The sequence below is a fragment of the Gossypium raimondii genome, chromosome 8, assembly GCF_025698545.1.
Source record: "Gossypium raimondii isolate GPD5lz chromosome 8, ASM2569854v1, whole genome shotgun sequence".
Taxonomy (NCBI): Eukaryota; Viridiplantae; Streptophyta; class Magnoliopsida; order Malvales; family Malvaceae; genus Gossypium; species Gossypium raimondii.
In genome coordinates this window covers 11,269,542-11,281,262 of record NC_068572.1, presented here as the reverse complement: position 1 = coordinate 11,281,262, position 11,721 = coordinate 11,269,542, and the positions used below count along the sequence as shown (strand labels likewise).

At 33.1% G+C, this 11,721-nt stretch overlaps 1 protein-coding gene across 1 annotated transcript; it reads left to right on the top strand.

Moving 5' to 3' along the window:
* Positions 1–749: 749 nt before the first annotated feature.
* Positions 750–1,475, top strand: LOC105790789 (monothiol glutaredoxin-S9). The gene has a single exon (XM_052635235.1). It carries the CDS (start codon positions 980–982, stop codon positions 1,283–1,285), a length of 306 nt encoding a protein of 101 aa, XP_052491195.1. The 5' UTR covers positions 750–979; the 3' UTR covers positions 1,286–1,475.
* Positions 1,476–11,721: the final 10,246 nt, after the last annotated feature.

The following is an 11,721-nucleotide window of genomic DNA, read 5'->3' as shown; positions in this document are numbered from 1 at the left end:
CCCACCTCATGGATGCTCTTCAGCAATGCTTAATTTCTTTAAAGCCAATTACATATAGTTTTTTGCAGCAAGCCATACAGTTAAAGAATGGAGAATCCTGTCCTGTCCCACCGTGACGAAGGAACATGTGCGGTCCTTTGCCGTTCACAGGCTCACTCGCTCGTTGGATGGCACTGTCTGAAAAGAGCAGCAACGCTATGCATGAAGTGAGACTATGCCTATCTGTGTGCTCACATGTGGGAAGAATCATACAAGTTGGTGGGGCGCAATACAAAGATCTACAGCCACCGAAAGCCATCACGTTCGCGATCTCATTGGCAATCTTTCTGCAAATAGGGTTCAAAGGAGACGATTGTGAGAATCTGGTCTTAATTGACTAGCAAGCCTCAGAATATTTTCTACTTTCGTTAAATCTTGATTGGAATTAGAAAGTATTGGAAGTCCATGAAATCTACAAGCAAAAGGTAAAATACTTGGTTAGTAGGCTAAACACGTAGATTGCTAAATCAGGTTTACGTAAGGGTTTATATCAGATGCCTATAGCTATAGGCTGCTTACAGTTAATCACTTTTAGCAGAAAATTTCCCTTCCAACTTGTTGAGCCCGTAGCTATGGGAACACAGTAGTCTCCATCATATAAAGTACCTTTATTCGTTTTAGCATCTAAGTAAAGCAGGGTGTTTTTTTGGAGTTCTTGTTCAAACAGAGAAGTTTACTCTATGATGTCCCTATAAATACTCTACCATGGGAGCTTAAGTTCCCAAGTCAAGTCCAAAAAAGCTTTGGACTCCTTTCTGTCTTCCCCACTTCACCCTCACAAACTCCAATCTACCACCACCATTGGATCGAATGCAGCCGGAATTCGGTCTTTGAAGTGAAATCGATACCAAGCCGGGGCTTCTCCGAACTTAAACATTTTCTTCGTCCCGTGGTACAGACTTTCTTTAAGCAAATTACATTGTGAATATCAGGATTCAACATGGACAAGGTGATGAGATTGGCCACAGAGAGAGGGGTAGTGCTATTCAGCAAGAGCTCATGTTGCCTATGTTATGCTGTCAAAATTCTATTCCAAGAGCTTGGGGTAACCCCAACAATTCATGAGATCGACCAAGACCCTGAAGGCCGAGAAATGGAGAGAGCCCTCATGAGGTTGGGGTGCAAAGCGCCGGTTCCGGCGGTCTTCATAGGTGGAAAGCTGGTGGGATCCACCAATGAAGTCATGTCCCTCCACTTAGGAGGAGGGCTGATCCCTTTGCTGAGGCCATATCAGGCTTTGTGCTAAACTAAATACAAATTACTCCTTCAATTAACATTGAAAGAAATAAGTTGGCTCAAAATCAGTGGTCTCTCTAGTGAGCTGTACGTATTGTGTAGTCTGCATGTGTAGTTTTATTTCTATGTTCTATCATGTGTCATCTTAGCATTGGTATATGTAGTCTTTTTCTATTTCTTAATGAAGTTTACTTTATATACTTTTCTCTGCTTTTCAACTTTCAAAAGAATTTTAAAGATTACTATATGTTATTTGGATGCTTCGTTCCTCGAGGAATTACTTTCTGCAATTATTTTTATTCATTCAATATTGAAGCCATTTGTAAAAACCTAACATAAAAGTATATATGCAAGTGTTACGCTAATAAAGATTGTCTTTCTTTTGATGTCAATATATCATATTTTTGCAAGGAAATCAAATTTTATAGCTTCTTACGTATTTGTTAACATTAATTTAGCAAATATCGATTCCATAAAATAACAAAATCTTCTCATAACATAAATTATAAAAGGTCCCAGTTTTGGAAAAAAAATTCATAAAAGTAAAATGGATTACCAGCCAAAATCAACAACCGACACCACTATATATTTCTTCTTGACCACTTACAAATCTATAAGTATCATTTGTTGTTCATCCAATCGTTTGTCCAGTTACAACTAGCTTTGCAACAAGTTGTAACAGTTTGCTGTTTTTAATTGGCAATTTTTTAAGTGTATTTATTAGAAAATTTTAAGTTTTGTAAAATGCAGCAAAATTAGGATAATTTGTGTAAAGAAAACTAGTCCATTTGGTGTATCTACAAATATACAAGGGTTTCATATTTAACACATATACGATCACAAGAAGAATGGATCGGTTTTGTGAAAATTTATCTCAATCATTTTTATTTTTATCTTAAGGGTAAATAATTTGGTGAGATTTATGTGTATCAGAAAACAGATTGAAGTTTACTTATTAATACTAGGCTCTAACTCTTTATGTGGAAGTCTCATTCAACATTGGAAGATATGAATTGAAGAGAGTAAATATCTAATTCATTGAAAGAAACTTGTTCTTGAGTGTATTTACTTATGTTCAAAACTTGTTTTGCTGGTTTTTATTAAGCTTTCGCAAGGAAAAACTTGGTGAGAGCTTTTATTGTAATCAAGAGAGAGAGGTGGTGGTTACAACGGTGGGGATATCAGTTGGGTTTAAATCATAGCTTGTACAATGAAAGTTATAGTAGATTTCTTATTAGACAAGGTCTTGCAAACATAGGATGATTCCGAACTGTGTAAATGTTTGCTTGTGTTCATTTGTCTTACTTTTATTACTTGTTTCTTAGGTCACAACTGAATGAATAGTTACTTAGAAACTTCAAACACTTTCAATTAGTATCAGAGCTAAACACTAGATGAACTTAGTGGGGTTTTATTGTTAGTTATTGAATCATGGAAAGAAGTTCAATTTCCTTGTCACCTATGCTTGATGGCTTAAACGATGCCTACTGAAAGGCAGGAATGATAGCGAGTATAAAGTTTATAAATGAGAAGGCTTGAAAAACTATTCTAGCTAGATGGACACCCCTTGAAACTACCAATGTTGATGGTACTACAATTATGAAAACAAAAATTACTTGGTTTGCAAATGAAGATAAAGCATCAAGCTAACAACTCTAAAGCTCTAAATGACATTTTTTAATGGCATAGACCCTTAGGAATTTAGGAACATCTCCAAATGCATTTTAGTTTGAGAAGCTTGGGTCATTCTTGAAACCACTCATAAAGGGACCACTAGTGTGAAGCAGTCAAAGTTACAAATGTTAATATCAGGTTTGAAAACTTAAGAATGACTGAAGATGAAACTCATTTTGATTTTTATGCAAAATTTTGTGATATATCTAAACAAGTTTTTTTCTTTTGGAAGGAAATACTCAAATGCAAAGTTGGTATGGAAAGTGCTAATATCTATTCCAGAGAGATGAATTTGCAAGAAACCATAAGAAATAAAATCAAGACTGAAATGAGTATTGCTTTGAATGTTAAATCTCGAATTGCAACTAGCACTGCAACAATTGTCTCTATAGAGAATTTAAAAGAAAAATTGGCCCTTCCTACAAGAAACTTCAACAAATCTTTTTGAAATTACAATAAGAATAAAGCTAAATGAGATACGATAGAATAAATAATCAAAAAGAAAATAATTCAGTGTCATGAATGTAAAGGCAACAGACATATTGAGGTTGAATGTGCCAACATTCAGAAATATATTGTAGAAGAAAGATAAAGAGAAGGCTCCTATGGTAACTCGAGCCTCCAAGAAGTGAAAGATTGTAAAAGAAATCTGCAGTACCCCATACCCGACTCGATCGTCGGGTTTGAGCTACGAGATGCCACATTCATTGCTGGAGCAACTACGACCGATTACAAGCAAATTTCATCATATATTATTAAATAAAAAGTATTTCAAGTGTAAAATATCATATATAATCATTCTCGAGTCATATATGATCTTACAAAAACTCTATACCATCCCGGGGTCTAACTAGGATTAAACTAAAAAGTTTTTGAAATACTTCAAGTGGGTATCGCAACTTCCAGGGCTTAGTGTCGCGACACTGAAGACAGTAACAAAGATTCCCAACCTGATGACCAAATTGTAAAGTTTTCAAAAATGGGCGATATTGCGACCTCAAACAAGGGATGTCACGACAAGAAAGGGAAATGTCGTGACATTAAGGGTGTATGTCGCGAGATTGGAAATAAACCACTAAGTCCCTACTTTCCAATGCTACCAACCTAGCATATTAACCATCATTTTGGCTCCAAGGCCATAGTCAATCATTCCATATACTTAAAACTTGCCAAAAAAAAGATACCAAGCCATTAATATCACTTATATACATGACCAAGACCGATTTCAGAAAGATCATAACATTTATACAACCATTTAACCATTTTGCAACATCAACTGAACTATCCCTAGGTACATGCCATTAACATAATGAAAAAAATATACAAAGTTAGGTTGATTCGATTGTTGTTGTCCGGGTGTTGACTTCACTTTTTCGAGGTGTCAAGGACACCTATACCTGCGCATGAAACAAACAAACCGTATGTTGAGCAGCAAGGCTTAGTGGTACATTTATGATTCAAGATATATATATATATATATATATATAAAAACATAAGCTTTAACAATATGTTTCAAGATAATACATGCATATATGTACTTAATATTCAACCAAAACTTGTTCCAAGTGTCAAACATTTTTATCATCATTAAATATATGTAAGCATACTTATAACAATGCCAAAACAACCTATTCAATATTGCAACATAAATGACCAACTCCAATTTCCTTATCATTTACCAATTATTCACTATATATCAATTCAATATCATTCAAGAATCAAGCACTCGTTTATGTATCTTTATAACATGCCATTAACATTACACCATTATGTTCCATGACACTCAAATAATTTACTTTGATCTCATACCATTCAACTCATTTCTGGAGTCTATTAACTTATCCGCATTCAATTTGGCCCCTAAGGCTCGCTTTCAATTAGTTTGCACATTAGGTGTAAGCTTTCTTTATCAAACTCATATACATACAATTTTGTCACATATACTATTTCATTTTAATACTATTTATCAAACTTATCATTTGCACCCCTAGTAACATGACTCGGACTCGGACAGATACACGGATCATGCAAGTAACACACCAAACTGACACTGAAGTGCATCATCAAGTAAACTGGCACGTAAAGTGCATACTAACGTACCAAATGCATCTTGGCGCACATAGTGCATTCTAGCACACAAAACACATATCCGGCACACGAGGTACAACCTGGCGCATAAGTGCATATATCCGACGCAACTCGAACAACTAATAGAGTGCCAATATTCAACTCATTTACAATTTAGTACATATATCATTTCTCAATCATATTCACTATCGCAGTCCATTTTATCAATGTATCATATATATTTCATACCATTCAATGCATGTTCACCCAATTCCATAGCACATATCATTTTCAAGCAATTCATGTTATTTTACATTTTATTCATTTTAGTCTTCTATCTCGACAGCTCATATTCAACTCAATCCAATAGTTCATATAATCACTATTTACTCCCCTTGACATTTCCAAATGCAGTTAATATGAAAATGTAATCAATAAATATGACCTTAAATCGTAAATGTACACACTAGAGTTTTTAGGTTACTCGTCGATCACTCTCGCTTTTTCTTTCCCTCTCGAATGTTCCGCGTCGATCTTAGCTACGAGTAGCCATAAAACATATCGCACAATCAATTACCAGCCAATTCATAACCAAATATCAATTTAGTCCCTAAAATCGGGACAACCATAACTTTCAATTTAAAGCTTCAGATTAAACTTCAATTTTACATAAATTCATTAGAGACCTTCTAATTTCTATTCCCAGGGAAATTTCATAATAGTTTTTCATTTTATTAAATTTTGTCTCTAATGTACGAAACTAAAAATTAAACTTTACAATTTAGTCATTTTCTTAATCAAATCTTAATTTCTAACAATTCCACACCTAATTCATTCAATTCTCAACAATTGCAACTATAAAAAACTTTAACCGTTTCACAAATTGTTACATGGGCTAGCTAAATCACGCTCCCATGATTTCTATAAAATTCAAAGAAAAATGACTGGGGCTTTACTTGAAATTTAGGGTCAAATATGAAACTAGGTTGAAAGCTTTCTCTTTTCTTCTCAAATGGTGGACCGGGAGGGTTCTTGGGAAGAAGATGATGACTTTGTCATATTTTTTCCATTTATTTAACTTATATACTATGATTAATTTTAGTTGAACTTAGTTAATTTACTTAATCATGATTAATTAAACCTTAATCTTTAATTAACTTAGGCTAATGATAAATAACATCATTTGTCACTATCATACATTTAAAATATGTCTATTAGTCATTTTAGTCCTTTGGTTAATTACCATTTAAAACCCCAAGCATTTTCCTTATTAAAAATCCATAATGATTAGACTTTTAAAATTTAGTATTTGGGCCTTAATTAACCCCATTTTTTTTACCAAATTACTTATCCAAATTTCAATTTCTCAATCTAATAGTTCCGTAAATATTCTTATTTACTATTTAAAGACTCGGTTTATGGAAACGAGGTCTCGAAACCGTATTTTTCGACACCACTAGAAATTGGGTTGCTACAAAATCTCTTCTGAATCATCTAATGATTTAGAAACAAAAATAGATTCAAGCTTTGATGAGGATACATCTTTAAAGAGGGTTTTCGCTAGAAGAGCAAGGACCAAGCGTCCTAATGTTCCCCTAAGTGCTCAACAAAAAAATAAGAAAATGAAGTAAGTAGGATTTCCTACAATGCTTATTGAAGCTGCAAGAAAGGTAAAACAAAAAGAAGCAACCTTGTTAGAACAGAAGAAGTGAACCTAACTCATCCCCAACATGCTCCAAGAGGTATCTTTCATTGATAAAAAAGAACTTTATTCAGGAGTAGAGCATTAAAGAAGCCAGCTTTGCAAATGATGGAACCGATACACTTTTGGAAAACAATAAACTAATGGGGTTTGTGAGTTATGTAAAACCCTATGTGAGACAAATGGTACTCAAGTTCTATACAAACTTGTTAAGGAGCATAAATCACAACTAAAGCAATCTTTACCATAATGTGTCCATTTGAGGGACTTGGTATGATTTTAGTCCAGAGGAAAAAAAATGTGTCGAATTGTTATTGTCAAAACGTGGTAGAGTTGGATGAATCCTTGGACAAAACAATTTCAATCATCATAAAAAATTTTCATCTATCTTGGCTTGCTAAAGGTAACTAATGAGTGTTGAATCCACCAAAAATAATATTCCTACACCTAAACAATATATAAATAGTAGTATAGGGAGTAGGGTCAATCTACAAAAATTAGGATATTTAAAATTTTCATTCAATTTAACCAAGTGGCGCGTCAAACAGCTACCGTGTCCATGACGTGTGATGGTCTATACAAAAAAATAAGAATGGCAGATTAAATATGATTAAAAAATAATAGAAATAATTTAAATCAAAATAGTATTAAAATAAACAAAAATGAAATTATATTTAAGAAACGGATGTGTTATAATAAATGTTGATAATGGAAATAAAATGATCGCAAAATAAGAAAAATAAGAACACACAGATTTTACGTGGAAACCCTTTTGGGAAAAAACTACAGGTAAAGGAGAAGAAATTCATTAATGTTGAAAAATGAATGATGCAAGAGGAGTTTTGACTACATCTATTTAAGGGTTGAAAAACCTTGTTCTAATCAAAATCAAATAGAAGAAGTGCAGTTCTATACAGATTCTACTTGTGCGGCATGGTTCATTTTTCAAAACCTTGTTCTCTACGAGTTGGAAAACCCTGTTGTAATCAAAATCAAATGTTGATACGGCCCTCGGCCTATCGCCCCCAGAGATCCCCTTATTTTGCCATTGTATTTATTTCTTCAACAAGTGACGAGATTCGGGTCACACAAATTCTAACATGATGTGATGATATTCTAGCTTCAAGCTCGATTTTGGTTCCAATTTCAAACCGATCCTTGATAACAGGTCTTCTCCTTCAATAGATAAGTCGGTTATAGTAATTAAAGACATGTCAGACCACCAACCCTTTCGTGTGTGAATTAATTGCGGGAACGCCTAACAACTAACCCTTATTGAACAAACAACCATGAAACACGCGTCCATGATTTAGCTCTTCGGTAGCCTTGCGAACTAGAAAGGCCTAACTGGAATCAACAACCTCAACCACGTAGGCCCATTAAATCTGATTGTTATTTCCCTTGACAGATCCAACCAACTGCACAATTGGACACACCAATGTGTTCTTCAATAAACCGAATACAACAACGATCGTATCGGTTCTTCCAACAGTACATTACACAACACCGAATCAATGAGCTCTTTTTGACTTGATGTCAAGACGACTTTATGAGATGACAGTATCTATCTCCTTAACTAGGAAAGAACAAATACCGCAATAAAGGATTTTGTGTACGATTTTGGATCTCATGGTTCCAAATATCAAATAAAAAATCGACCTAAAACTAGATCAAACTAATTGATAAAAATTAAAGAACAATCAAATGAAAAAGAAATTAAAGAAAATAAAAAGAAAATTTGTAATATTTCTTAACTTTGCACTATTTCCTCCCTTTCTACCTCTCTAACTATATATAATATAAAATCTAAAAGTTAAAATGGTGTTCCACCCTCTTCTAAATTATCTAATTTATATATATAATAAATAAAATAAAACCTAAACCTCGGTGAAGGGTGGTTGTTATCGCCACCCAAAGATTATTCATGTTTTGTTATATAATAACTTAAGTTAATAAAACCTAAAATAAAGAGAAAACATAAAAATACAAGAAATATTAATAGATATAATAATAAAATAATCCTAAAATATTTTTTTTGTTTCCTGACACATTGGATAATAATTGTATCTACGTAGAAAATGATCAATTAAGTACTAAATTAGGTAAAATTCATGTCCAAAATTAATTAAAATAAATAATAGAAGTATGTCAATTAAGCACATTATCAAACCCCCTCCATTTAATCCATGTTTGCCTTCAAGCATTTTATGCATTTATCAACCTGAGCATACTACAATCATCCAAGTTAGTTCAACCACCACAATTCTCAATTAAATCAAATAAATAAACATTAGTAAAACTTTTATTCTACAACCATCTTCCTCAAGCAAAACATGTTGAATTGCAACTCAATTAGGCATACAAATTATCAATTTATCTCATAATTAGGCTTCATAATACCAATTTATGCTAAATTACCAAGACACCAAAATTAAACAAAAATTTGCAACCATAAACAACCATTTGTCCCATTTCTTGTGTTCTTTTTTAAAAAAAAAATTAAAAAGCTTTTCTTGGGTGCCACTAAATCCTTTTATTTGAAGAAAGATGACAACCTAATTACTCCACCCCCATTTACTCAATTCATCACATCTCTAGATGGCTACTAGCTCTACTCATAATTGTTAAGATTAGCAGAGTAAGTAAATAGCTTAGAACGTCACTCAATCTTTTAACGCAAAATTAAATGACAATCCAAGGACCTGACTCCGATTACTCAACTGATCACAATTTTAAGACTTCACTCATAATCCAAACAAATAGTAGAGTATTTCTTCAATTTATTTTTTATTTTTTTCATTATTTTTTTTCAATTTTTTTGAACACAAGATAAAATAAAAGTTTATCTACTGCAAAAAAATTCCATGCAAATAAAATGTCTCAGTCAATTTAAGACAAAATAAAACATTCAATTTCGCACAAGAGTTTTTTCAAATGATTATGTGAATCTAAGTGTTTTCTTGTCATAATCAAATTATAGAATAAAAAACTTTGTAACATCTAAATGCTTCAAGGAATTGGCAAACTAATTTTTGGATTTTCTAGAATGAAAATAGCATACAAGGGCAAAAACACTATTAATACACAAAGATTAGGCAAGCAATAGACCAATTTCACTATAAACAATTAGACTATACCAAATTACGGTTCAATTCAATCTCCCCCTACCGAGTTAATCCATACATTGTCCTCAACATATCACGATAAACTAAAAAATGAATGAATTAAAAGTTAGGGGGAATTCTCTAAAAGTAGCCATGTTCATCATTCCCATATGCACTAAATTGATCGTTCAACACCAAACACCAAATTTTAAACTACGACCACGGTTCAGAGAATCTCGATCCTACACAAGAGAAATAAAATAAAAAATGAATAGAAATAAAAATAAAGTTAAATTACTAAAATGAATGGAAAATAAACAAAATTAAGTTAAAATTGGGTTGCCTCCTAATAAACGCCTTTGTTTAATATTGTTGGCCCAACATTTTTCATTTTTTGGTCAAATCAGATAACGAATTTGAATTTCTTCCACATCTTGAGGAAGATGTAGTTGAGGAGACTAAGACAATCAAATAACGGTTTCGGTTCCCACATTAGAGCTTGCAAATTAGGCGGTCAAAATTCATAATAAGTGGGCGGTAATTACACGTTATTGACACCATCCTCTAGAGGCTTCAGCTCTGTCTTTTGCATTGGATCTAAAAAATTTTATTCAACCACAAGAATTTCTCCAAGTTGACTCATTTTTTTCCTCATTCTGTTCCTACAAGACAATACAATCAATCCAATTTCATCATGTAAATCCAAAGAATCATGTGTCTTAGAATCAATCATATCCTCACTATATACCTTGGACACTTCACTGGTATGTTCTACCGAATCATAAATATAAAATTTATCAACCTTACCATCGAACTCTAGAGTAAGTATACCATTAAGGATGTCTATTTTTGTTCTTGTAGTGCTAAGGAACAATCGTCTTAATAAGACATTGGAAGCACCCAAAGAGCCATCCTCCCTATGCACAATATAGAAATCTGCAAGAAATATTAACTCGCTAACTTTAACCAGGACATCTTTCAACACTCTATCTGGGTAGACTATAGACCTATCTGCCATCCAAAGGTTAATCTCTATTTCTTTCAAAGGACCGACATTAAGTGATTCATAAATAAATAATGACAATATGTTAATAGATGAATCCAATCACACTATCTTAATGCCTACATTACCTATTTTACATGGAATTGAAATCGTACCTGAGTATTCACATTTGGAGATGTATATTATTCTGGATAAGTGCGAATGCATTCTCCCTTAAACTTACCTTTTCGAAACCAATGAGATTCTTCTTGTTGGTACAAAATTCTTTCAAAAGTTTCACAAAATGAGGTATATTTATAATAGTTTCTAGTAGTGGAATGTTTACCTCGTCTTTGTAGAAAATCTCAAAGAATTTTGTTTCATTTTTTTCTCGCTCATTTCCCACTAGCCTTTCAAGAAAATGAGGTGGAATTACTATAAATTTAGGCGGTGTTGATTCTACTTTTGCTTGTAGGTTGTCATCTTATTCTTTCTTGCAGAATTCTGGCCTACATTGGTTATCCAAAAGGGGCTATGGAACCATTCCTCTTCTATGAGTCATCAAACTCATGCTAAGCTTTATTTGGGTTCACAACACCTCTATTTGGGCTAACTCATTAAGCTCTCCAGTTTCTCCAAACTTGACTTTGTTTTCTAATGAAATTCAAGAGTGTCAATGGCTAAGGCATTAGCAAGTTCTTTTAAAGACAAACCTAAAGACTATGTGATGCGTGCTAGTACTCGAATTAATATTACTACAACACTTTTGTTGCCCGATCATTCTAAAACGGGTGTTTAAACTGAAATATCATATAAATAGCAAAGTTAAATAAAATAGATAAAAACACGAACTTTGAATGAATAGTTATGTTGAGAAAAGAACCAAATTTATAAATAACCCGACTCATTTTCTATGT